Consider the following 26416-nt stretch of genomic DNA (forward strand, 5'->3'; position numbering starts at 1 on the left):
TGTGCTGCTGGTGGCAGGAGAAGGGATTTATTACATGGGGTGGGGGCAGTCCTGTGGTCCCTAAACCTGATTCCTGCACCCCCCCCCCCGCCATGTTACACTTGTTTGGAAACATCACCTAAAGGCAGATGATTCAGAGCAGGTGGACACAATGAAGAAACATCATTCGGAAATGGAACTTCACAAGCAAACTTCGTGCTGAGGCTTGCTGTCCCAAAGGGTCTGAGTTCTGTTTCTTACTTAGCCTCTTCATCTTTTTATTGGAATCCATCACAGAAGCAACAGAGGAACAGACTTCCTCTTAAGAAGTTTTCAATAGCTGGGCGGCGCCTGGGTGGCTCAGTCGATTAAGCGATTAAGCATCTGACTCGATTTTGGCTCAGGTCATGATCTCCCAGTTCGTGAGACTGAGCCCCCCCATCGGGCTCTGCACTGGCATCGCAGAGCCTGCATGGGATTCCCTCTCTCTCTCTGTCTCTGTCTCTCTGCCCCTCCCCTGCTCACACTCTCTCTCAAAATAAATAAATAAGCAACAAAAAAATTGTCAATTGTGTTCATGGCTTTTGGACAACTACTCCTTAAGGAGAAGAGCCGTCTGTAGTAAAAATCTACTTGGCCCAGGAGGTGATGCAAGTAGGGGGACTCCACTCAATTCCTTTCATATGTCATTTGTCTACACACAACGGTTATATCAAGCCTAACTCGCCAATATTTTCAAAGATTTTAGTGAGGCGCCTGGGTCAGTTAAGTCCGACTCTTGATTTCCGCTCGGATCATGATCTCATGGTTGATGGGATCGAGCCCTGCATATGTGACAGCTCAGAGCCTGCTTGGGATTTTCTCTCTCCCCCTCTGCCCCTCCCCCTCTCAAAATAAATAAACTTAAAAAAAAGTTTAAAAATTAAAAGATTTTAGTTTGGGGGCGCCTGGGTGGCTCAGTCGGTTAAGCGGCCGACTTCGGCCCAGGTCATGATCTCGCGGTCCGTGAGTTCGAGCCCCGCGTCGGGCTCTGTGCTGACCGCTCAGAGCCTGGAGCCTGTTTCAGATTCTGTGTCTCCCTCTCTCTGACCCTCCCCTGTTCATGCTTTGTCTCTCTCTGTCTCAAAAATAAATAAACGCTAAAAAAAAAAAAAGTAAATAAATAAATAAATAAATAAATAAAAAAGATTTTAGTTTGTCCTAATCATGGTCTTCAAGATGATATCCTGGATACAATTCTTTTCTTTGAGGCCATTTCTCCTACAGACCATATTCACTAGCATAAACTGATACAGAGACTCAACCTTGAGGTGCCCTCAGATCCAGAAGTCCAAAAGTTAAAAGTACTGATCTTATTCCAGCTTTGATAAACCTCAATTAATTTATTATTATTTTTAATGTTTATTTATTTTTGAGAGAGAGAGAGGCAGAGCGTGAGCAGGGGAGGGGCAGAGAGAGAGGGAGACACAGAATCCGAAGCAGGCTCCAGGCTCCGAGCTGTCAGCACAGAGCCCCACGCGGGGCTTGAACCCACAAACCGTGAGATCATGACCTAGCCGAGGTTGGACGCTTAACTGAGCCACCCAGGTGCCCCAATATCAGTTAATTTATACAGTGGGATGAAGGGGGGGGGAGCCTATTTGTTAAGCCAAAGACTTCCAGTTCAACATCCTCGGAATCTAGACAAAGGACCAGGCATCATACTAACTGCCTTCTCAACGTTATCCCATGAAACCTCTCCAACCAAGTAGGGATCATTATCTCTATCTTTGGATAGTGAGACTGAGCCACACGGTAGTTAACAACTTGCCCCAGGTCCCCAAACTAAGAGGTCCTCTGTGGCCCATGAGGGTAAGGCCAGCAGGTGCCAGTTGCAGGGAAACAGGTCTCAGCTTTTTATGTCAAGAACTTCCTGATGCTTAGAGCCTGCCCCTTGCACCCAAAGCTGCACTATGATGCCGGAATGCCCTTCCCAGCCCACAGCATTCTCTTTTCTTATTCGGAATGCTTTACAAGTACATCTGTGGGCATTTATTGCATTATTTCCCCTGGGTGGAGCCAAGATATCCCACTTTACACAAACAGAGATGAGATGATTCACTGAGGGTCCCCAGAGCTAGAATTCAGGTCCCTCCCTGCCACCCTGCCCAGACTGGCTAATTACCCTCCTCTCCCTAAGTCGGTTCCCTTGGCCCCACAGGCACTGGGCTGCATTTGACATCTTTATAGAACTGGCCTGCATTTGACATCTCAGGCTGATGTCTGGGTTCCATCACCTGCCTTATGCGTAAGTGATAAGAGAGGCTCTATATGTCCCTTGAAAGCCAAGGATCCTCATACGTCCCCTCCTCTAAATATTACAAGTGGCATTTTGTGGTTTTTCCATCACTCTCTTCAGTCAGGTACAGGACTAGGATTCAAGCAAAATCCAGACGCGGTAAGCAAGACTGGGGTTGGACACAGTTCCACAGCTCCATCTTGTCCATCAGGATCTGTGACCATTACTCTGCCCTGTCCCACCGCCTTCTGCCTCGTTCCTTTTCATCCAGCTCAGGAGTCACCCCTCCTAGGGATCTTGCCTCACTCCTGCCCACTCCCAAACCATCACACTTGTCAAAGATTCCCCTGAGTTCCTGTAACCCTTAGGCTTAACGCGTACAATCCGAAACAGCATAGCTCAGGAATCAGAGGAACAAGGTGTAGCATCAGCAGAATGAGATCCAATCTTCCACCCCCCACTAGCTGTGTGACTTTAGGCCAGTTACTTAACCCCTCTGGGCCTGTCCCCTCATCTGCAAACTGGGAATGATGGAGTATTCATTTCCTAGGGGCAGCATTCCCTGAGATGACACATGTAAGTGAGCGGTGAGCCCTGGTGAATGATGCCTGGCGAGTTATGAGCACTCAATATGCAGCACCATGATCACGTGAGAACTGACTTGTGTGGGCTTTAGAACAGGGCTTGGCATTGAATAATGTAGTATTAGTATTGTCATCATTTCTCACACTGTCCTGAATAAATTGCCAGCGGAAGTGGCTGCCTCATCAGAGGAAAGGGTGTGTCGTTTTCTTCTGAATCTCATACAGCAGGCACCTAATAAATGGCTGTTGAGTGACAAAGAAACAGATTCTGTTGGGCCCTACAGGGCATAAAAGGAAACTCAAAAGCCACTCTCCGAGACAAGGGCTGGTCCACTTCTGCAAAGGTAGTAAAATGTTTTAGACTGTGTGGGTCACACACTCTGTTGCAACCATTCAACTCTGCTCTTGGAGTGGGAAAACAGCCATGGACACGTGGGTAAATGAATGGGCACGGCTGTCTCCCAATAATATTTTATTTACGGGCACTTCATATTATTTTGAACTTCATATTCTTTTCGCAATTCATAAAAGGTAATTTTTTTTTTCCACAACCATTTAAAAATAAATAAAGATTTCTTAGATCGCTAGCCTTTCAAAAGCAGAGAGCAGGTTCGATTTGACCCGCGGGCTGCAGTCGGCCAACCCTCGCCCTACCTCTTCCCCTAACAAGCCAGAGCTCCCAGGAAAGCGGGCCTCGGATTGGGCCAGGCAGAGTGGGTGGGGCCGGGGGGGGGGGGGGGCTTCGTGTTGTCGCGCATTGGGAAGGGAAAGCCCGGATTGGTCCACTCCGTTTGGCAGTCGGCCAATCAAATCAGGGCGGCGCTGCCGCTTTGCCCCGCCTCGCGCTAGCGTCTGCGTTACGCGGTGAGTGCGCCACGCCCCCTTGCGCGCTCGGGACTGACTTCCGGGCACTGGCACGGCGTGACGTCAGGAGGAGGGCAGGTAAGTACAAGCGGGCGGTGGGGGCGGTCAGGCCCGGTGAGGGCCGGGGGTCTGGTCGTTGCTTCACCCGACCTCGGAGCCGCTCGACGGGGTGAGCGCGCGGGGGGTCGTTGGGCACTGCGGTTGTGGGCACGATGTCCGGAGCCGGCTCCGGTCCCAGCCGCGACCTTAGTCCCAACCCCAGGCAGTTTTATGTCTGAAGGGCCTTTGGGTTTTCTTACCTGAAAGATGGGACCAGTGAGCCCCTGCCTCGCTGGGTTATGGTGAAGATTTAGATGCTCGTAAAATGGTTTGGCATGGGAAGTAATCGAAAGTGCCAACATTTAACTCTGCATCAGGCGCTGTGCTAAGTCCTTCAACTCACTGAGCCTTGACAGCAACCTTATCAGGTTGATACTTTTATAAACCCTCCTTTACAGATGAGAAAACTCGGGCTCGGAGAGAAAGGCTTTGCCAAAAGTCAAAACCGCTAGCACGCGGCCGAATCGGGATCCAAGCCCACGCGCTATGCCCTAAGCCAGTGGGGTTTATAATAACTCCTGGCACCAACGACTAGAAATTTCTATACATCCATCCTATAACCCCCGCTCCCTGGGGTGGCAAAACCACTCTAAGAGCCCCAGCTCCTGTAAATGAGGTCCCCTGCGAACACTTCCAGCATCTTATTTCATTCACAGCAACCCCAGAAAGTCAGTCCGGTCACCCTCATGTACTCGTTACAGATGAGCAAGTCGAAGTTCAGGGAAGCTCAGACACTGGCTGAGGTCACCCAGTTAGTGAGGACAGGAGCTGGGATGCAGGCCCAGGGAACTGTATCCCAAGCCGGGGTGGGAAGTGACCTTGGGAAAATCCGGTCCGAGGACACACTTTACAGATGAAGGATCTGAGTCGTGAAGAGATGTTCAGGGTCATGGCAGAACAGTTTAAATTTTTTTTCAATGTTTATTTATTTTTGAGAGACAGAGCGCAAGCAGGGGAGGGGCAGAGTGAGAGGGAGACACAGAATCGGAAGCAGGCTCCAGGCTCTGAGCCGTCAGCACAGAGCCCGACGCGGGACTCGAAGTCATGAACCGTGAGATCATGGCCTGAGCTGAAGTCAGACGCTTAACCGACTGAACCAGCCAGGTGTCCCTGTTACCAGACACTTTTGGATGATGGCACCGTGAGCCCTCATAGTTAGCAATTTTCCTTTCCAGGGAGTCCCAAGAGACTTCTGGCTTGAGGTCTGCCTCCACTAGTGTGATATGCAGAGGGTCTTTGAGAAAACCCCTTAGGCGAACCCTCTAGAGCCGGAGACCAGAGTCTCTCGGCAGGCTGGTATGCATAGCATTGAGGAACACCCAGGACCATTGAGGAACACCCAGGACGTGCCTTGGGCTTTTGCATTTATCAAGGAGCAGGTGTTTGTCCTCTGGGATCTTGGGTGCTTACACCGGATGTCGGTGACATTTATTTATTGAAAAACAATTTTGACATTTATTTTTTGAGAGAGAGACAGAGCATGAGCAGGGGAGGGGCAGAGAGAGAGAGGGAGACAGAATCCGAAGCAGGCTCCAGGCTCTGAGCTGTCAGCCCAGAGCCCGACGCGGGGCTCGAACCCACGGACTGCGAGATCATGACCTGAGCCGAAGTTGGACGCTTAACCAACTGAGCCACCCAGGCGCCCCATGAATGGTTTTAACTTCGTAAATGTTTGGGAAAGAATCAAGAGGAGCATGATATTTTGTGATGGGTGACAACCACGTGAAATGACAACTTCAGTGTGATGGCATCCAGTCACGCCGACTTCCACATTGTCTACAGCTGCTTTACTAGCTATGATGGCAGAGTTGAGTCATTGGGACAGACAGTTGGGTCTGCAAAGCCAGAAATATTTACTCTCTGGTCCTTCATAGAGGAAATTTGCCAACCCCCATTCTAGAATATGCTTCCGTCCCGGGGCGCCTGGGTGGCTCAGTCGTTTGAGGGTCCGGCTTCGGCTCAGGTCACGATCCCACAGTTTGGGGGTTCGAGCCCCGCGTCGGGCTCTGTGCTGACAGCATGGAGCCTGCTTGGGATTCTACCCCCACCCTTCTGCTCTCAGAATACATGAATAAACATTAAAAAAAAAAAATCCAAAAACCTTAGATTTGATACCTGTGTCACCTGCACTAATTCTCACGGAGCTCCAGTCAGTTAGGAGTGGTTCATGCAGTCAGCATTCCTCGGGGGCCACATGCTGTCCCAGGTGCTGGAGGTACAGCACAGAGTGGCCTGGTGGAGGAGACAGACTGTAGACAAGTAAACCGACACAGGGTGATGTGATAGGGACTCCAGGGACGAAGTGGCTTTCGATCACGTGGTCAGATGAGGCCTCTGACACAGACGATGTTTGAGCTGAGACCTGTGACAACAGACAGCTGGTGGGAGAGCATGCATTCAAGGCACTTGGCCTGCACCTGCTGAGCCTTTGACGGCCTCCAGGAAGCCAGCGTGACTGGAACAGAGTGAGGGACAGGGAGAGGGGTAAGAGGCGGACTTGGAGAGGCAGGCAGGGGCCCCGTAGGCTGTGGGGAGGGCTTTGGCTTGAATTCTCAAACCAAAGGGAATCACTGGAGGGGTTTAGGCAGGAGAACGATGTTTCAGATTTCTATTTTAAGACCTCTTTCTGGTCCCTGTGGGGAACACAGACCGTGGCAGTCAAGGGCAGAGCCAGGAGACCAGGGAGGAGGCAGCTGCAGTGGTCCAGGTGAGCCGTCCTGGGGGCCGTGAAGGATGAGAAGCGTCAGACGTGAAATACATGTTGGCTGGAGAGTGAACAGGACGCTCTCTCTCTACGCAGACAAACATCACTCTTTGGAGGGTCGTCTGAGCCGCCGCCACACACAGCCCTTTGCAGGGAGGCCGTGGACCCTCCCCCAGGCTCCCCAGGAGGGCAGCACTAGGCAGGGAGGCGACACTGAGCAATCTGCAATCCGTGTCTCATCACCTCTTCGGATCAGCCGATCAGTCGAGGGCGAGGACCAGTAGGCAGCTCGCAAGATGGTGAGTAGACAGCCTCATGCTCACCGGGTTTTTCTTCTGGTCTTTGTCAGGCCCCCGAAGTAGCCCTTTCCCTCCTCCTCCCCAGGCTGTAAGGAGGTATTTCCAAACTCCGGATCATGATCTTTTTGGTGCATTGGTTCTCAAAGTTGGCATTGCACTAAAATCACCCAGGGAGCTTTTTCCTTTCCCTTCTTTCTTTCTTTCTTTCTTTCTTTCTTTCTTTCTTTCTTTCTTTCTTTCTCTCCCTCTCTCTCTCTCTCTCTTTCTTTCTTTCTTTCTTTTTTAAGGAGGTGAAATTCAAACAACATCAAATTAACCATTTTAGAGCGTACGATTTAGTGGCATTTAGTATTTTCATATTGTCGGACAACCACCACCTCTATCTATTTCCAAAGCATTTCCATCTCCCCAAAAAGGAAATCCTATCCCCACGAGCAGTCCCTCCCCAGCCCCCAGCAACCACCCGTCTGCTTCCTGTCCACATGGACTTTCCTGTTTGGGACATTTCATGTAAGTGGAATCATACGCTATGTGGCCTTTTGCGTTTGGCTTCTTTCACCAAACACAATGTGTTTGAGGTTCATCCACGTCGCAGCAGGAGTCAGGACGTCATTCCTCTTTGTGGCCGAATAATATTCCACCGTCCAGATGGGCCGCATGGTGGGTCCCCCTCCATCCGTTGAAAAACGTTTGAGTTGTTTCTGCCATTTGGCTCTCGTCACTACGGCTGCTAGGAGGGTGCGTGCACAACGATTTGTCCAAACACCTGTTCCCAGGTTGCTTTTTAAAAGCCCGGGGGTCCGAGTGCCAGACCCCGGAGGAGCCCTCGTCAGGAGGGGTGGGGCCCAGGCGTCAGGATTTTAGAAACTCGTCAGGTGCACGCAACGTTCGGCCAAGTTGGAGACCCACTCCTACCTGGGTCATCAGGTCAATTTATTGGGCGGCTGCCAGCATTTAGAAAGTGAGACCCTGGCAGCTGGATAGGCGTTCTTTCCCGAAGCCCGTGCTGTGCTCTGGCTGTATGACGCGCGTGTTTACGCAGCGGCTGTGTTAACGTGTCCTGCTGTCAGTCATGGTCCCCAAAACACGGGAAGCCCTTGCTTTAGCAGAGTCGGATTCTCTTGTAATTTTCCACTGTGACGACAGCGGCTCGCCAGTCCCCAAGTCACGGTCCCCGGTCCGACCCAGAGCCCAGGGCTTCTCTGGGACGTCCCTCAACCTCCCCCCCAACGGCCCTCCATCCGGGCCCTGCCCCTGCAGGCCTCCTGGAGGGCCCTCTCTGAGTCACATCTCTCTTCTGCTTTCCAGGGTGAAAGGAAAGGTACAAACAAGTATTACCCTCCGGATTTCAATCCCGAAAAGGTAAGGCCGGGTTCCCTTCCCTGTGTCCACGATAGCAAAGAGACTCCACAGAGCAGGGGCCACGTAGCACGGCATCCCCCCCTGACGTCAGGGCCACGGCTGCAGGAGCGTGGGTGGCCTCTGAAGTGTCACTGCCTTGCTGGTTTGCACTTGTCACAGGAGTCTCGGGACAGTCTTTTTTTTTTTTTTTTTTTTTTTTTTTTTTTAGCATTTATTCATTTTTGAGAGACAGAGTGAGAGTAGGGGAGGGGCGGGGGGGGGGGGCGGGGTGAAACACAGAATCTGAAGCGGGCTCCAGGCTCTGCACTGACAGCCTGACAGCAGTGAGCCCAACATGGGCCTCGAACCCACGAACCGTGAGATCGTGACCTGAGCCGAAGCCAGACGCTTAACCGACTGAGCCACCCAGGCGCCCCACAGGACGGTCTTTATTCCCCGTGGAAAATGGGGCTGTGTGGTCAGTGACCTTTTACCCTGGGCCCAGCGTGGCCCATTTCCTGCGAAGGTCAGGGTGAAGTCCAGCACGTGGGCTGTGTCAGACCCCCTTTGCACTCTCAGCTCTGGCTCCTCTGCCTTCCTCTTTGTTCCCTGTGCTGTTCCCTCCGCCTGGAATCTCTTCTTCTTTTGACCACAGGCGCCTTCCCTTCCTTCAGATCTCTCCCCACAGGGGGCTTCCCTGACCCCCGTCTCGTTCTCTGTGGCGTCACCTAGGGCTTTATTTCTCATCATAGCCGTTACAATTCCGGGATGCGCTATCCCTTCATAGGGATGGTGTTCCGTGTCCCCCTCTAGAATGTCCACCTGAGGGCAGAGACGTTCATCCGTCCCGTTCACAACTGTGGTCCCACGCTGTAGGTGCTCAGTAAGGGCCCGGTGAGTGAATCGGTGCATCCCAGCTTCGTGGTCCTGGGCACGTGACTGGCCTTTCTGTGCCACAGTTTCCCCATATGTCAAAAGGGGAAAATAAAAAACGGCCCTATGTCACAGGATCCTTGAGGGGTTGAAACAAGATGACACAGGGCACCCGTCTGGCTCAGTCGATAGAGGTGCAACTCTTGATCTCGGGGTTGTAAGTTCGAGCCCCAGGGTGGGTATAGAGATTACTTAAAAATAAAATAAGGGGGGCGCCTGGGTGGCTCAGTCGGTTAAGCGTCCAACTTCGGCTCAGGTCACGATCTCGCGGTCCGTGAGTTCGAGCCCCGCGTCGGGCTCTGGGCTGATGGCTCAGAGCCTGGAGCCTGCTTCCGATTCTGTGTTTCCCTCTCTCTGCCCCTCCCCCATTCATGCTGTGTCTCTCTCTGTCTGAAAAATAAATAAACGTTAAAAAAAAAATTTTTTTTTAATTTAAAAAAATAATAATAAAATAAAATAAAATAAGGGGCACCTGGGCAGCTCAGTCAGTTAAGCGACCGACTTCAGCTCAGGTCATGATATCTCATGGTTTGTGGGTTCGAGCCCCACGTCGAGCTCTGTGCTGACAGCTCAGAGCCTGGAGCTGCTTCGGATTCTGTGTCTCCATCTCTCTCTGCCCCTCCCCACCCCCCTTTCAAAAATAAACACTAAAAAAGGTAATTAGAAAAAATAAATAAATCGTAAAGTCACCTTTACAAAAAAAGAGAAGATACACACGTAGTACCCAGTAAACACTAACCAGTACCAACATCTCACCTGGTCTGCCCCACAGCACCAGAGGTGATGACAGTCATTGTCCCCAGTCGACAGATAGAGGAAACAGAGGCTGGAAAGCAAAAAGTGAGGTCACTCCCCGGGGTCATGCAGCTCTTTCAGCTCCTAAACGGAAGAACAAAGATTCAGACTCACATATTCCTGATTCCAACCCCACTTGCCCCACCAAGGCCTCAGTGCCTCACAGTCGGCTGTTAACACCGCCCGCAGGACCTGAGAAAGAGGCCTCTCTCAGCCTGCGAGAGACAGCCTTGCCGTGCTAACCTGCTCCTGTGTCCTTTCCGTGCAGCATGGCTCTCTCAACCGATACCACAACAGCCACCCGCTACGGGAGCGGGCTCGGAAGCTGTCCCAAGGCATCCTCATTATCAGGTAAGACCCTGGCATCACCTGAGGATCCCTGCATTTGTGCCACCTGGCATCGGTCTCTGGGAGAATTCAGCGCCCCTGATTTTGCCCCGTTTGCAGGGCCTTAATTCCATAAAGCAGAAAGTCTCTGTATCAGTCAGCTGTTGCCGGGTAACAAAATGATGAACATGTATTATGTGTTGCTCCCAATTCTGCAGCTCAGCTGGATGTCTCTGCTGGCCTTACCTGGGCTTGGCTGACCTGGGCTGGGCTCTCTCATGCGTCGGGGGTCACCTGCCTGGGGGACTGCCTGGTCCGGCACGGCCCGGGCCAGCACGACCGGGCTCTGCTCCACATGTCTGTCATCCCCCAGTTGGCTAACCTGGCCGTGTTCACATGGGAGCACCCAGCTTCCAGAAGAGACTGGGCGGAGGCAGGCAAGGACTCTTGAGGCCACAGCCCAGAGCTGGCACACTGTCACTTCTGTCTCACTGATGGCCCAGTCGTGTTGCAGGGGGAGGGGCAGTTACGTGCTCGACATTCCACCTCTCGACAATACGTGCTGCAGAGGCACATTGCCAAGGGCACGGATATGGGGAGGAGAAAGAATCACGGCCACACTGCCACTGAGCCAGGACAGTGGCCCTTCCCGCAGGGCTCTCCTTTTATTTCTGGCCCGTGCCCCCGCGGGCCACCCAGGACAAGTAGCAGAAGCCAGCCTATGCTGCCTCGGAAGGACGAGCCCTTCTCTGCTTCGTGGACTCTGACCTCAGTCTCTATGGTCCATCGTGGGCCTGAGCAGATCCACTGACAAAATCACGAGAGGTCAGAATGTCTTTGGAAAAAGAATCAAGATCGGAGGCCCAGCAGTGGCCTCAGGAAGCCGAGAGCTGAAGGTCACTTCAAAACACAAAACACCCCGCACCTCCATGCTCCAGCCGCTCTGTTTGCTGAGCCCTCAGCTCACCTGTACGGTGTCTTTCCTTCACCCCATTATTCCTTCCATAACGGTGTCTCAAACTGGAAGCCTTGTCGCTCCCGTACACGGACGGCCAGGTCACGCGTCGCAAATGGAAGCACGGAGAAGAAGTTTCCTAAACTCTGGCTGGGCCGCTGCTCCTCCCCTCGGCTCCCCCCACCTGCCGTGGCCTCGGCCGGCGCGGGTGCGCGGACCCAGGGAGAGCCCGAGCGCACCGGGCGCCAACGAGCTCTTTTCTCTTCGTGTAGGTTTGAGATGCCCTATAACATCTGGTGCGACGGCTGCAAGAACCACATCGGCATGGGTGAGCCCCGCCCACCCTTCCGTTCCTCGCCCCGCCCCCGACCACTCAGCCCCGCAGATGGCCAGCCCCTTGGCCGCTGGGCCCAGGAGAGACCGTCTCCACCAGGGGCCCCCAATCAGGCTTCGGAGAGGAAACGGGCACCCGAGTGACTGGTGGGTTGTGGACACCTTGTCGCAGAGCAGTTAGGAGGCCCGGCCTTGCCACTTCCTAGCTAGCCGGACCTCAGCAAGTGACTTAGTCTCTGTGTGCCTCAGTTTACCTACCCATAAGACTCACGTGGTAGGAGAGCTGTGTGGCAGGCCAAGTGCATAACCCACGGCACAGAGTACCCACGAGGGCTCAGGACTTAAACCGCTGCTGCCTGTGCTGTGACCTTTAATATTGGACCCCTGTCCATGCCACAGATGGGCAGACAGACAGACGTGGGGCCACGGCCCCACTGGGCAGCTCTGAGATCTCAGGCAGGTGACATGACCCACCTGGCTTCCACGTCCTCCTCGGATACAGGGACCCTCAGCTCTTCACGCAGCGCCTGGCCCGGTGCAGCAGCTCATTCTGTAAACGGGAGCGGTGGCCCTTGGCAGTAGGGGCTGGCCACTGTCACAGGGGCCACAGAAGAGCAGGAAGGAGGGGCTGGGCCGCCCCACTGCTACGGAGGATGAGTGAATCCTCCCCACCCAGTAGGTCCCCCTGATCAGACCCAGCCAGGGGCACCTGCCCCAAAGGCCCCCGGGTGCTCAGGGGACAGAAAGCAGGACGCGGCCTAACACCCAAGGTGGGTCACCCTCAGGGCTGTGAACCGAAGCAGCCACCAGGAAAGGGAAACTCAGGCCATGCCACCCGCCAGCCCAAGCTCTGTTTTTGTGGTTTAAAGCTTTTTTTCCACCCCATAAGCGAGACTAAACCGGTCAAGAATACGAACCATCTAATCAGTGGAAAACCCGAAAACGCAGATGTTATTAGTGAAAGCCAACCCTCCTTGAACACCTGCCAAGGCCAGCCCCCGTGCTAAGTGATGTGTGTGTATCGTCGGCCCCTGTAGTTGTCACTGCAGCGCCGTGTGGTGAACAGGATAGTCGTCCCTGTTGAATAGGTGGGGAAACTGAGCAGCCGACCTACGGCCGCGTAGCTGGTATGTGCTGAAGTCGGTATTTGAACCCGGACCCTCCTGCCGCCACCCACACTCCTCTGTGGCTTGAGCACCTGTTGTGTGGCCTGGACACAGCTCTTTCCCACCTTGAACTTCAGGGCTCTCCAGAGGTGTCTCCCCTGCGGGTACACAGAATAGCACCCCTGTCTGCCCCCTGTCAGCAGAGACGCTGGGGGTGGCCTAAACCTGAGCCTCCGTTCTTTCCCTGTCCTCCCAGGTGTTCGTTACAATGCAGAAAAGAAGAAGGTTGGCAATTATTACACAACGCCCATCTACAGGTAGGGGCAGCCTGGCGGGTGTCCCAGAGGGACACATTGGTTAGCTACAGGGTGAGGGGGCCACAAAGGAGTCGCAGTAGGAGGGCAGCCATTCCCTGATGGCCATTTGCAACGGTCCTTTCCTGGAAACTGCCCTGGTCTGTCAGTCCGGGCACATCCCTCTGGCTAGGACCCTCCATGGCTCCCACCTTCCTCAGACTAAAAAAAGCCTGAGTCCTCCCCACTGCCCACAAGGCCTTGCACATTCTGCCCGGTCCCGTCTGTGTCCTCACCTCCTTCCACTCTCCCCCTGAGTTCCCTCACACACACACCCCCCATTGAAGGCCCCCCACCTCGATGCTCTCAGCCTGGAATGCTCTTCCCCAGACATCTGCAAGGCTCCCTCTCCTTCTTTGGGTTTCTGCTCCAACACCACGTCTCAGAGAGGCCTCTTCCAGAGCAGCAGTCACCCCCCAACACTGGTTGCTTGTGCATTTGCTGCGAGCGTGGCCCCTGCTGGGATGTCAGCCCCTCTAAGAGCAGGTTGGCGTCCTTCACCGCCGTGTCCTCAGCAGCGGCTGCCAAGCCTGCCGCAGGGCAGCCTCGCTCGGGAGGGTTTGTTGAATGCACGAAGCGAAGGAGCAAACTCCAGACAGAAGGTCAGCTCTGGGGCGATGGGACGGTGTGTGTCTCACCCACAGCCGTGACCCCAGACACAGAGCTTGGTGGGTAGCAGGTGCTCAGTGAACGCTTCCCGAATGATGCTCACCAGTGGAAGGAAGCAGGCGAGGGGTGACGGGTGGCCTGGGGCCGCCGCGGTGTCTTGACGTGCGCCCTGTGCCCACCCAGGTTCCGGATGAAATGCCACCTGTGTGTCAACTACATCGAGATGCAGACGGACCCCGCCAACTGCGACTACGTGATTGTGAGTGGCGCCCAGCGCAAGGAGGAGCGCTGGGACATGGAGGACAACGAGCAGGTGCTGACGACAGGTGAGCACGGGGGAGGGGTGGGCCCGGAGGCCAGCCCCGAGCCCGAGCCCGAGCCCGAGCCCGAAGGCCCTGCCGCATTCCCGCTGTGGCAGAGCATGAGAAGAAGCAGAAGCTGGAGACGGACGCCATGTTCCGCCTGGAGCACGGCGAGGCCGACCGGAGCACGCTCAAGAAGGCCCTCCCCACCCTGAGCCACATCCAGGAGGCCCAGAGCGCCTGGAAGGATGACTTCGCTCTCAACAGCATGCTGCGGAAAAGGTTCCGGGTGAGTGGGGCTCCCGCGTGGCGTCGGGACCACGAGGGGGCAGGGGCCACCGACGTCGGAGGGGGGAGAACGCAGATGCGGCCCTGGCCCCACCACATGCCAGCTCCAGCTGGGCCATTTAGCCCTCTGAGCCTCAGTGTCCCCATCGGACCACGTCCCTACCTCGGGGCACCCACGGGAAGCCCCTGGCCCAGCAGCTGTTATTAAGCAGGTAGCCCCTTCCGGGGAGCCCCAGCTCTGCCTTCAGCAGACTCTCTGAGGGAAAGAAAGCTTCGAGCTAGAGCACAGGTGAGGCCCAGCCCCGCCAAGGGGGACAGCCGAGGCCCAGCAGGGCCCTGACCTACTACTCAGCTCCTAACACGTATTTCACGGGTCCACGCAGCCATCCCAGAACGGAGCCCCGAGATCATCAACCCACGCCTGCACGATTGCCAAAATATCTCTGCCGTACCCTGTGGTAAAAAATGTCTGAAAGGGGAGAGTCGCTTACGACGAAGCGTGGCCGTGCGTGTTTCAGTGTACAAGTGCCTGAGTGCAGAGTCGCTGAGGGCACACGTACAGACCCCGACTCGCACCCCTGGGGGCACGGTCCTCCCTCGATGTCTGCTCGCGTCGCCCACTTGCTGGGTGGCTTCCACGTCCCGGGCACCGCGTGAGGCCCTTGCCTCGGATGAGCTCGAAGAGGAGGAAACCGAGTGGCGTCACGCACCCCGGGTCAGCGGGCAGGGGAGAGGCGGGTCTTCGACAGCCACCATACCTTTCCCCCACCCTGTCCCCCACCACACAGGAGAAGAAAAAAGCCATGCAGGAGGAGGAGGAGAGGGACCAGGCGTTGCAGGCTAAGGCGAGCCTGGCCATCCCGCTGGTGCCCGAGACGGAGGACGACCGCAAGCTGGCCGCCCTGCTCAAGTTCCACACCCTGGACTGTGCGTTGGGGGGCCAGTGGGCAAGGGGGACCGGGTGGGCAGATACGGAGGTCCCCGGCCATGAGCGGGCCACGGCAGGCCAAGCCAGAGGACGGCTGTGGACCTCCTTCCCTCTCTTGCCTCCCCATCCCCAGCCTACGAGGACAAGCAGAAACTCAAGCGGACGGAGATCATCAGCCGCTCCTGGTTCTCCTCCACCCCGGGACCCCGCGCCGGCAGCAGCAAAGCCGGCAGCGTCCTGAAGAAGCTGGCCCAGAACCGCAGATGCGCACCGGTCGGCTCCCCCATCACCGTAGAGGACCTGGGCATCGTGCGGCGGCGGTCCCGAGAGGCCTTGGAGAGCCTCCGGCTCGCCGCGGAGACCCCCAAGCCTGGGGAGCCATGGGTGCCAGAGGGGAACACCCAGGACAGGCCCGCATCCCCCCCAGACTGCTCTCCGGAGACAGCCGAGACCCCCAGGAGCAGGGGGCCTCTGGGGCAGGCGGGGAAACGTCAGGACAGACCCCGGTCCCCACCAGGCCCCTCTCAGGAGGCAGCCGCCTCCCGGGACACACCACACCCGGGCACCCTCAGCTCCTCCCTGGTGGCCGATTACTCCGACTCAGAGAGTGAGTGAGCAGTTCTGGGCACTGGACCTGCTCCAGAGGCTGCGACCCAGCCAGGAGGCCCCTCCCGGACTGCAGCCTTGCTTGCCCCCCAGCCCTCCGAGCGCTCAGACGCTGCCCCTCCCGAGACCTCGCCTTCCTGCAGCAGTGGAGCTATTTATTTGGTCCTGGAGAGGCTGTTTGTGCCTTGTGGGACGACATCCCAACATTAAAGCCCTGCTTCTTTGTCCCTGCCTCAGGTTGCTAGATGGGCCCAGGGGCTGACTCCCCCCGCACCCCACCACCCAGCTAAGCTTCGCAGGACCCTCACCAGCCAGCGTGATGCTACGGCCACAGCCACCATCCCCGCCCAGCATGAGGGTTTCAGTGTGGTAGCTCAGGTTGGCCTGCAATCAGAGCGGACTTCCCAGAGGAGGCAGTACAGTCTGAGTGCGAAAGGTGGAGGGGAGACCGGGCAGCAGAAACCGCACAGTTAGGACTGGGAACATAGGATGTGCCTGAAGCAGTCAAACCCGGAGCATGCAAGTGTGGGGTTTTTGTTCTCCCCAGCCTCTAGGGATGCCTTGGAAAGGTCACGAAAAGGCCCTCTCCCCTACCCCCTTCCCTGCCATGGTGCATCTTTTGGAGGGAACTGGTAAACTGAACAGGAAACAGCTCAGAAACAGCAGGGCATCCACCCAGAAACCTAACCGGCCACCTCCCTTTACTTAAACCGGGAAAAGGAAGAGCATTTAACAAACGTGGGGGTTTGTAGCCCCAGGGGATACGGCCGTGACCCAGCCACACAGTGCGCTTGGTGCTGAGGTTCTGGCCAGATTCATATTTCGCCTGATGGGGCATGGTGGCCCCAGGGGCTGTCCCCAGCCCACCAGCCTTTGCTCCCTGCAGGGAAGGGAAGGTTTCAGGACAACAGTAAGAGCCCCTCAGTCTCTGAAATACCCAATGCGGGCCTTTAATTGGAGACCACCTTCAGCATTCTCTGTGGCTGAAGAAATCAGGCACCTAAGGGTGCCCACCTGGGATTTGGGGGACCTTGCTGCGAGCCCTTAACTCCGGTCAGCCGAACGGGAAACAACACGGCCCCAGAAACGGTGCGCTCTGGTTTCCAGAAGGCGGCTAACTGCCCAAACTCAGCCCTGGGGGTAGGGCGGGCTCGGCCTCCTGGACTGCCGGTCCTGCGGGGTTGCTGTGCGCACGCGCCTCCGTCCGAAAGGGCGGGGCGGGTCCTGCCCACTCCTTGCGTCCTGTCCCCGCGCGTGCGCAGGGAGCCCCCCGCCCAGTCCTTCCAGAGCGGCGTGAGCGAGGCGGCGGTACCATGGCCTTGGAGGCGATCCGCTACTCCCGGGGCTCGCTGGAGATCCTCGACCAGTTGCGGCTGCCCCAGCACAGCCGCTACGAGGCAGTGGGCTCGGTGCGCCAGGCCTGGGAGGCCATCCGCGCCATGAAGGTGGGACCGCGCGGCGCAGCGACGGGGCAGGGATGGGAGGGGTCAGCCCCTTCTGACGCCCCGATCCCTCCCCTCCAGGTGCGCGGCGCCCCGGCCATCGCGCTCGTGGGCTGTCTCAGCCTCGCCGTGGAGCTGCAGGCGGGTGCGGGGGGACCCGGCCTCGCCGCACTGGTGGCTTTCGTGCGCGACGCGCTGAGCTTCCTGGTCACCGCTCGGCCCACCGCGGTCAACCTGGCCCGCGCGGCCAGCCAGCTGGCCGACGCCGCAGCCTTGGAGGCCGAGCGCGAGGGCGCCACGGAAGAGGCGGTCCGGGAGAGGTAGGGAGGCCTTGGGCCAAACACTGCTCCGCGTGGAAGCTGTTGACTCATCTTTTCGCACAGCGACCCGTTTTACATACAGGAAAACTGAGGCACGGCATGTCAGTCCAAGGCCACGCAAGCGGGACTAAGAGCCCTTACCGGACAGCTGGGTCCCAAGGTCCTTGCACTCAAGTTCAAGTCTCTTGAGTCTGCCTCCCCAGAACATGCCCAGCCCCATCTGCCTCGGAGGTCCCTTTTGCAGCCACTGCATTCATTCTCCTAGTTTTGCTTTTTGAGGAGTTTTGCTTCCTGCCTTGATCCCTTCCCTGCCCTTTTGTTTTTCTACTCTTCTCTGTTGCAGCTACGTGGTCACTTGGCATGTTTCTTGACCTTACCCAGCTTACTCCCGTCTCAGGGCCTTTGCACACGCCATCTCTTGCAGGCCAGGTATCCACAGAGCTTACTCTCTGTCAGGTTTCAGGTTTCTGTCTTCCCCACACCTCACGTAACACAGCTCATCCCCCCATCTCTGTCCCCTGACTCTGCTGCCTTCTCCTTCATTAATTGCTTACCACCTGCCTCCCCCACCCTAGCGGGAGCTCCACAGGGGCAGAGATTTTTTGTGCTGTGCTCTCCAGCGCCCATGAGGTACTCGGTAAACATACGTTAAGTGAGCAAGCGGTGTGACAGGTGACGGTCCAGAAGAGTGCAGGTCCCACAGCCTGGAGAGGCTGTGAGCAGGAGGGCTCCTACTGAGCGGTGTTGGGCAGGGAGGAGGGGCTAGCCTGGGCCCCAAGGCCTGGTGGCTGGTGCTGAGAGCCCCTTGTCGGCCCCAGAGTGATCTGCTGTGCCGAGGACATGTTGGAGAAAGACCTCAAAGACAATCGGAGCATCGGGGACCTCGGAGCCCGCCACCTCCTGGAGCAGGTGGCTCCTGGGGGCGGCAAGGTGACCGTGTTGACCCACTGCAACACTGGTGCCCTGGCCACTGCTGGCTATGGCACAGCCCTGGGTGAGTGGGCATCATGGGAAGGGGGAAGGGCCCCTTTTGGATGCTAGAGAAAGAAACCCTAGTCACTTTACCCACCAAAAAGATGTGAAGTTGTTCCTTTTTTTTTTTTTTAATAAGTTTAAGCACTTTTAAACATTTATTTATTTTTGAGAGAGAGTAAGTGAGTGGGGGAGGGGCAGAGAGAGAAGGACAGAGGATCTGAAGCAGGCTCCATGCTGACAGCAGAGAGCCCGATGTGGGGCCATGAGATCATGACCTGAGTCAAACTCGGATGCTTACCCGACTGAGCCAGCCAGGTGCCCCGGTGAAGTTATTCTTGTACAGAAGTGCTTAGGTGGTTGGCTTCAGGTGTGGCTGGATCCAGGTGTTAGATAGTGGCATCAGGATCCATCTATCCCTGTCCCCTAGATCCTGCCCTCTGTGATGGCATCATTCTCATGCTCCACGGGTCAGCAGGGAGGCTGCTAGGATTCAGATCATGAGGAAGAGAGCCAAGGGTCTCTGTGTTGACAGTGCTGGAAAAGTCTCCTTATATCTCAGGGGCTCTGATAGGGCCACTTGCCCATCCAGGATCAATCGGTCAACGGGCCCAGACTGAGCCTTGTGCTCAGAATGGGCACGATGTAAACTCCAAGAGGACTGAGAAGGGAGTGGCCCCCCAAAAGAAAGATTGGGATAGCTGTGACCAGGACAGTGGGGAACAGGTCTTGGGGGTCAAAATAGTAGATGCCACTTGACCCTAAATTCTCGGAGATTTGCCTACCTGCCTGGGTCCTGCCCTTGTGCTTGGGGACTGAGGCCTTGATGGCAAGATACTCGTTTATTCACTCAATAAACATCAGTTAAGAACCCGAGTACCCCACCATTCCTGCATACATGCATCCCTCTATTCACTCAACGCTTACTAAGCACCTGCTGTGTACCAGGCACAGTTCTAGGCACTGGGGACCCAGCAGTGAAAACAGTAGACAAAACCTCTGCCCCAGGGAACAGGAAAGTAGGAAGAAGTAACACAAGCAAGTCGGTAAATATGCAGGCTGCGTTCGAGGGTGATGAGTACGAAAGAGCAGAGAAGGGGTCGGAGGGGTGGGGGGGTGGCTGTGCGAGATCGAGGAATCAGGGAGGGCCTCCCGGAGAAGGTGTTCTCTAAGCCCACACGTACCGGGCAGAGGAAACCATCACTGCAGGGGCCCGGGGATGAGACTGTGCCTGGCGAGGCTTTGGTGAGCTGTGCTTCTAAACAGCGAGCCGCTCGGCCCACGTGTCGCTGTCTGTTTCATCCTGACCTGGTGGGCCGAGCCCTACAGGGGTGATCCGCTCGCTGCACACCCTGGGCCGTCTGGACCACGCCTTCTGCACGGAGACCCGGCCCTACAACCAGGGAGCCCGGCTGACCGCCTTCGAGCTGGTCTACGAGCGGATCCCCGCCACGCTCATCGCCGACAGCATGGCAGCAGCCGCCATGGCCCACCGAGGGGTGTCAGGTCAGCGGGCGCGATGCCGGTGGGCGGGGCTTCCAGGCGTCCAGGGCCAGGTTAGGACCCCAGCATCTTGCTCCCCAGCCGTCATCGTAGGAGCCGACCGCGTGGTTGCCAACGGTGACACAGCCAACAAGGTGGGCACCTACCAGCTGGCCATCGCTGCCAAGCACCACGGCATCCCCTTTTACGTGGCTGCCCCCAGCTCCTCATGCGACCTCCATCTGGAGACAGGCAGGGACATCATCATCGAGGAGCGCCCAGGGCGGGAGCTGACCGACGTCAACGGGGTCAGGATTGCAGCCCCCGGTAAGCTGGCCCCTTAAAGGTGGGCACCACGGCACCTGGGCACGTCCCTTTAGGCACCCTGGCCCTTTCCTGGGGGCAGGTGGATTTAGGGCATCACGGGCCTTCTGGGGCATAAGCGGCTCCTTCGACCCATTTCTTGGAACAGAAGCGTCTTGAAGGTCAGATTCAAGGTCGGAATGTACAACTAATGAGTGAGGAGACTTCAGGCAAGCTGTCCTGCTCTTCTCCATTTCGTTTTCCTCCCTTAAAGAAGAAATAAGAATACTGCCTAGCCCAGTGCCTGTGAAGAGACACTGATGCTCTCAGCTTCCCCACCCCACCTGGAGCAGGCTGCCTGAGTTCTCCCATCCCCAAGAGCCCCAGCGTTCACCGTCTGTGAGATGCACTCTTACTGTGACCCGCCTCACAAACCCCTGGGTGGTCAGCGAATCAGCCCAGGTGACATGAGGAACCGTGCCTGACCCTTACTTAGTGCTCATTGGATAGTAACAATTACATGGGGCATCTGGGTGGCTCAGTCGGTTAAGCGTCGGACTTGAGCTCAGGTCATGATCTCACAGTTCGTGAATTCGAACCCCGCATCGGGCTCTCTGCTGCCAGCACAGAACCCACTTCAGATCCTCTGTCCCCGTCTGTCTCTGCCCCTCCCCCATGTGCACACACGCTCTCTCTCTCAAAAACAAACATTAAAAGAAACAAAGAACTGTGAGCCAGAGAAAACTGTTACAGGCCCCCAGTTTGCAGCCTCTTGTGTAAGTGGTGGTTATTCACTCAGCAAATATTTTAGAGTACCTGACCGATGCTAGGTGCTGTGCTAAACGCAAGGGATACAGGAATGAAAAAGTCATAAAATCCCTGCGCTTGTGGAGCTGACAATCCAAGATAAATAACAGAATCACAGTGTGTGTTAGAGGCGGGCAAGGGCTCAGGAGAAAAGGCAAGGAAAGGCACGGGAAGTGTTGGCGCAGGGAGATTTAGACAGAATGATTAGAGAAGGCGTCGCTGAGAAGGTGACATCTGAGCAAAGACCTGAAGGAAACGAAACAGCGAGTGAGTCGTATGTTGGAGGCAGAAGGGACTGCCCGTGCAAAGGCTCTCGGGTGGGCTCTGTGAGGTTCTTCATGCGATCCTTGGAGCAGGCGGAAGCAGGATAGATGTATGTAAGACTCCTAAGCCTTCTGAGACGATGCCAACAAGGTTGTTACTGAGTGCTAAAACCCGCCCCCTCATGCACTTGCAGAGTGACTATCCCCGGATTCTCAAGGATTCTCGAAGTCCCAGAACCCCAATGGGGGAGACAGGACACAACACCTTGAGAGCTGTCACAGAGCCAAATACTGCTTTCTTGCCTCCTCCTTCTCTCCTGCAGGGATTGAGGTTTGGAATCCTGCCTTCGATGTCACCCCCCACAACCTCATCACCGGCGGCATCATCACAGAACTGGGGGTCTTTGCTCCCGAGGAGCTCCGGGCAGCCCTAAGCACCACCGTCTCCTGAGGGTGGGGACCCCAGCTGGACCCCAGGAGTAACCAAGCTGACTCTCCATATCCTGCCCCCATTCCCTTAGGTTTTGTAATAAACTTATTCATTGAATGGCTTGCCCCAAAACTGACTTTCTTCCCCGCAGCTACACTTCCTAGAGCAGGGAGAGCACACAGGGCCTTTGCATGGCTTTCAGAGCCCTGTAACTGGAGCCAGCCTGCCCAAGTTCAAAACCCAGCTCAGCCACTTTCTCTGCTGTGTGACCTTGGTCGAGTCACTTCACCTCCTCGTGCCTTGGGTGTTCTCATGTATAAAATGTTCTCGGGTTGCTTCAGGGCCAGAACTAGGATGGTACCTGGGGTGCAGAATTTTAAACGACACACCAAAAAGCTCAGTAATCAAGTAACAGCTTCTTGCACAACTTGACCGTACCTCACCCCTGACACTGGCCCTCATTCCAAGAAAATCTTACTTGCGGTCTCAGGCACCTGCTCTGCAGGCTGTGGTTTGATGATTTTACATTTATGATACTAAAATTTTATGTTTAGGGGTGCCTGGGTGGCTCAGTTGGTGAAGAATCCTAGACCAGCTTTTATGTACAAAGAGCATAAAACTAAGTTCTACAAAACAAATGAGCGCTCAGGAAGCGTTAGCTCATCAGCCTAACCTTTCTTTGGAAGGTTTTTCAAAGCCCTCCATATCATTTACGTCTGTGGGCGGCTGTCTCTTTAATGCGTTGCCCCGTTGTGTCCCGTGAGTCTGCGCGCGCCCCGCCGGCCCCACTGTATCCCATCGTGCTCTGCGTCTTCCGGCTGTATTTTCTCCCAGCCCCGCCTTTTCCGGTGCGTGCCGCATCATGGCGCAGGGACAGCGCAAGTTCCAGGCGCGGAAGCCGGGGAAGAGCAAGGCGGCGGCGGCGGCCTCCGAGCGGAACCGAGGCCCGAGGAAGGGCGGTGAGGAGCTGTTGAGGGCTATGGGGGGCGAGGGGGACCCGGGCTCCCCGGCCTCACACGAGTGCGTCTCTTCCCAGGTCGTGTCATCGCCCCCAAGAAGGCACGCATCGTGCAGCAGCGAAAGCTCAAGAAGGTGAGTGGGGGCGTGCGAGGAGCCTGAAGGCGGTGATGGGCGGAGGATGGAGACTGGAGCCGGTGGGGGAGCCTGGAGGCTGGCGAAGGGCGGAGGGGGGAGCCTGGAGAACTCCGCTCTCTGAGCCTCAGTTCCGCCCTCCTGTGCCGTGGGTACCGGAACCTCCCACATCGTTCACCGGACCCCGTAGAAGCAAGGCCCGACGTGCAGGAAGTGTTAAACCCCCGCCAGTTGCTCTCGCTGTTACCGTTCGTTAGTGGAACTTGGGAGGGGAGGTGGCACGGGAAGTAGAAACCCCAGTTTCGAAGGAAGGCCGCGCGGGTGCGATCGCAGCTGTCAACGGCTGTTTCTTCACCCGAAGTCTCTTACCTGTCACATGGTCATAGTGATTGCACCTTTCTTCTAGAGTCGTAAGGATTTAATGCCATAGGGCACTTGTAAAGCGCTGAGAACAGCACGAGACTCAAGTAAACGTTAGCCGCGTTGGGTGTCATTTTTGTGGTTGTGTTTAAATGCAACTTCTTTATGTAGGTGGCTAGGGTGGAGCTTATGAAGAAGTTTACAGAGATTTAAAACTAGTTTTACTGGAGTCAGATTTGAGTTCAAATTGTATTCCACTCGAACTAATGCATGATCTTGAGCAAGTCGTTTCGTTTGCTCAGAGCATAGGTTTTCTGAGACCCCAGGGCCTGCTTACCTCCATGTGGCAGCGGGAGGCGGACTGTCACATGGGTGTCTCAGTCTCAGCACATCCAAAACCAAACTCCTGATGCTTCCCTCTCCCTCCCCGACATGACCCTGCCACCGTTTTGATTCAGGAAGATTCTGTCCTTCCAGATACTTGGGATCATCGTTTCCCCCCCTTCTGTCACATTTGGGTCTGATCCCGTCCTTTTTTGCCCTCAGTATCAGTTTAGAATCCACCCATTTCCCACCTCCCTGACCCCCTTCCTGTTCCCACCCCATCAACTACCACCCGGACCAGTGCAGGTGCACCCTCCCTGATCTCCTACCCCCCACCACAGCAGCCAGAGGGCGCCAGTGAGCACCCAAGTCTGGCCGAGCCCCTCTGCTCCCAGCCGTCAGTGTCTCCCACGTGACCCCGAGAAAAGCTCAGATCCTCTCTGTGGCCCACAGGGCCCTGCCAGATCTGCTCTTGTCGCCTCCCTGCCCTAATCTCCCACTCTCCCCCTTGCTCACTGGCCCCTTAACTACTCCTTATCCCACCTCAGCACTTTTGCACTCGCTGTTTCCTGTGGGATTCTTCTCCCAGAAATCCACACGGCTCCCTTCCTCTGAGTCTAGTCTGACTGCAGGCATTACTTCCGAGCGGCTGTCCTTGGTAACAGCCCCCACCCCTCGCTTGTTATCCCTTGTTTTTTTCTTCCACAGCAGCACTTACCATCACTTTCACCTAGTGGGTTATGGGTATTTATGTTGTCTGCATATACATGCTGAGTGTCAGCTCCCTGAGAGCAGAGACTTTTCTGTCTTGTTTGCTATTCTGTTCCCTGCATCTAGGTATGTGACAGTCGCAGTGGCCATGGTCATTGGAACTCATAGGCAGGATGGGGCAGTTTGGGAAATAGGATTAAACTACCAGTTTTGGACCCAAACCCGTGTGCCTTTGCTTTCTGACATTTCTGTCTCAGAGCCCCAGGCCACCATCTGCCAAGTGGAGATAACACGTGACAAGAGGGGACTGGTGCCTGGAAACTGAGACCAAAGGCTCTGGACATGCTGGGTTCCAGTCCCCCTTCACTCACCTGTCTTGGGAACCCTGGGCAGGTGCCTCCACATTGCTAGAACGTGTTTCCCCATCTGTAAAATGGGGATGCATAGAGGTTTAGAAGCTGAGGTTCAGAGATGAGAACAGGACTTGTGTTTAAACCCCAGACCGCAGGTACCGTTCGTGGGAAGTTGCTCATCCAGTCTCCTGTGAGCTCTTGGCAGAAAGAGGGTGACGGGTCAGCCCCCCACCCCCCCACCTCAGGACCCAGTTTCACCGCCCTGTGGTTGCCCCCTCAGGACCTGGAGGTCGGGATCCGGAAGAAGATCGAACATGACGTGGTCATGAAAGCCAGCAGCAGCCTGCCCAAGAAGCTGGCGCTGCTGAAGGCCCCCGCCAAGAAGGAGGCAGCCTCTTCCTCCTCCACCAAGACGCCTTCCTAAGGACGCCAGCCCAGTGGAGGCCATCGGCACAGCCTCCGTGCTCAGATCCATGCCGGTGACCCCGCAGGTGGCACCGCAGGGAGGAGCCGAGCTCTCCAAAGCCTTGGGTTCACGCACCTCGAGTTTCCTTGGGGAAAGAGTAGGTGAGCCCAAGAGTAGGTGAGCCGCGGACTTGAAACGCCCCGGTCAGACTCCCAGGGCCCGAAGAACCCCGGAAGCGGAGGAAATGTCTGCCGGTTTCTTGTGTCCTCCTCCCCCTCCTCAGGTCTTCCCTCCACTGGTTTAACCCAGAGCAATAAACCTGACCGCCGTTCCTCCCGCATGCCGTTCACGTGCTCCTGTGAGTGGGCCGTTTCTGGAGCTGGTGCCTCGGTGCCCCGACCCAGGCCAGTCCCGGCGGCTTCCACCGGAGAACGGCGTGTGCCCCGGGGAGGGACGGAGAGGCTTCTGCACCTTCAGCCCAGGAGCCGAAGAAGAGGCTTTTCGTCCCTCACACCCTGGGCCTTTCCCACCAGCTTCCTCGCTTACCTGACACCCCCCTGCAGGCATGCCCAGGTCACTGCCTCTGCCAGAGGCCAGCCAGGCGTCCCGGGGAGCTCCTTTCCCGCCCGTGTGACAGGCTGACGCCACCTGGTAGGGTCTCCGTGCCGGGTAAGCCCGGATGCACTCGTCAGCCGCTCGAGGCCACCTCAACGTTTAGTCCTGATGGCTCGTACGTGTGCGGCACTGCGAGTGGCCCAGGCGCCCTGCCAGTGCTTTCCGTGCCAGCCCAACCCTCGTGATGCCCAGGCTAGGTGGCGTGAACGCTACCGAGCAGGGATTTGCACAGCCGCTAACGGCGTCCCCGATCCCCGCTGCCCATTCGCCGCCTCTCCTGCTCCTTCCTGGGTCCCCCCTCCCTTCGGTCATTGTTTGCGGTCCTGCTGGACCACACGGTGCCTGTGAATCAGCCAAGAGCTTGTCGGCCTTCTTCCCGCACCCCCAGCACCCCCACCATGCCCCAGGGGTGTGGGGAGCAGGTCACAGCTGACGGACTCGGCTGCGGTCTGGGTGACACTGAGCTGCTGTCCAGGGGAGGTGGTGGCACCTGTGGGTGCGGTCAGCCGCACGTTTGGGTGACCGATCCCCCGGTGGCCTGTCCTTTCCCGGCCAGCCTAACCCACCGCTGGCAGCTTTTCTCGATCCCGTGGAGTGGTGGTCAAAATTTTTTGAACGACTAAAATTTTTCTGCACAGTAGGGGACGACCGCTGTGGAGAACGGTCTGGTGGCCCCTCGCTCAGTAAGTTCAGTGTAGAATTACCCACGACCCGGCCGTTCCACTCCCGGGCACGTGCCCAAAAGGATTGAGGACGGGGGCCTGACCAACGGCTCGGACGTGAGCGTTCACAGCGCTGCCAGTTTCAGTCACCAGAAGACAGAAACGGCCCAGATGTCCCTGAGCAGACGGAG

At 56.4% G+C, this 26416-nt stretch overlaps 3 protein-coding genes across 7 annotated transcripts; all 3 read left to right on the forward strand.

Moving 5' to 3' along the window:
* The first annotated feature begins 3730 nt into the window (after positions 1–3730).
* YJU2B (YJU2 splicing factor homolog B) lies at positions 3731–15908 on the forward strand. 5 transcript variants are annotated; one of them, XM_042978333.1, is made up of 11 exons: positions 3750–3783; positions 6453–6511; positions 6605–6807; positions 8116–8169; positions 10145–10227; positions 11431–11486; positions 12854–12914; positions 13743–13885; positions 13978–14150; positions 14938–15076; positions 15211–15908. In XM_042978333.1, exons 3-11 carry the CDS (start codon positions 6805–6807, stop codon positions 15690–15692), a joined length of 1194 nt encoding a protein of 397 aa, XP_042834267.1. In that variant the 5' UTR covers positions 3750–3783; positions 6453–6511; positions 6605–6804; the 3' UTR covers positions 15693–15908. The 5 variants fall into 5 exon arrangements, with proteins under 5 accessions (XP_042834269.1, XP_042834267.1, XP_042834265.1 ...); XM_042978331.1 differs by lacking the exon at positions 3750–3783 and adding an exon at positions 3799–3874; XM_042978332.1 differs by lacking the exon at positions 3750–3783 and adding an exon at positions 3896–4172.
* Positions 15909–16946: 1038 nt separating this feature from the next.
* Positions 16947–21808, forward strand: MRI1 (methylthioribose-1-phosphate isomerase 1). The gene is made up of 6 exons (XM_007098148.3): positions 16947–17128; positions 17207–17445; positions 18264–18439; positions 19747–19923; positions 20002–20226; positions 21596–21808. The coding sequence occupies exons 1-6, from the start codon at positions 16997–16999 to the stop codon at positions 21721–21723; spliced, it is 1077 nt and encodes a 358-aa protein (XP_007098210.1). The 5' UTR covers positions 16947–16996; the 3' UTR covers positions 21724–21808.
* A 668-nt stretch (positions 21809–22476) lies between these two features.
* On the forward strand, positions 22477–25288 carry CA2H19orf53 (chromosome A2 C19orf53 homolog). Its single transcript, XM_007098147.3, has 3 exons — positions 22477–22661; positions 22739–22794; positions 24823–25288. Exons 1-3 carry the CDS (start codon positions 22565–22567, stop codon positions 24964–24966), a joined length of 297 nt encoding a protein of 98 aa, XP_007098209.1. The 5' UTR covers positions 22477–22564; the 3' UTR covers positions 24967–25288.
* The last annotated feature ends 1128 nt before the right edge of the window (positions 25289–26416 follow it).

Source organism: Panthera tigris, chromosome A2 (assembly GCF_018350195.1).
Source record: "Panthera tigris isolate Pti1 chromosome A2, P.tigris_Pti1_mat1.1, whole genome shotgun sequence".
Taxonomy (NCBI): domain Eukaryota; kingdom Metazoa; phylum Chordata; class Mammalia; order Carnivora; family Felidae; genus Panthera; species Panthera tigris.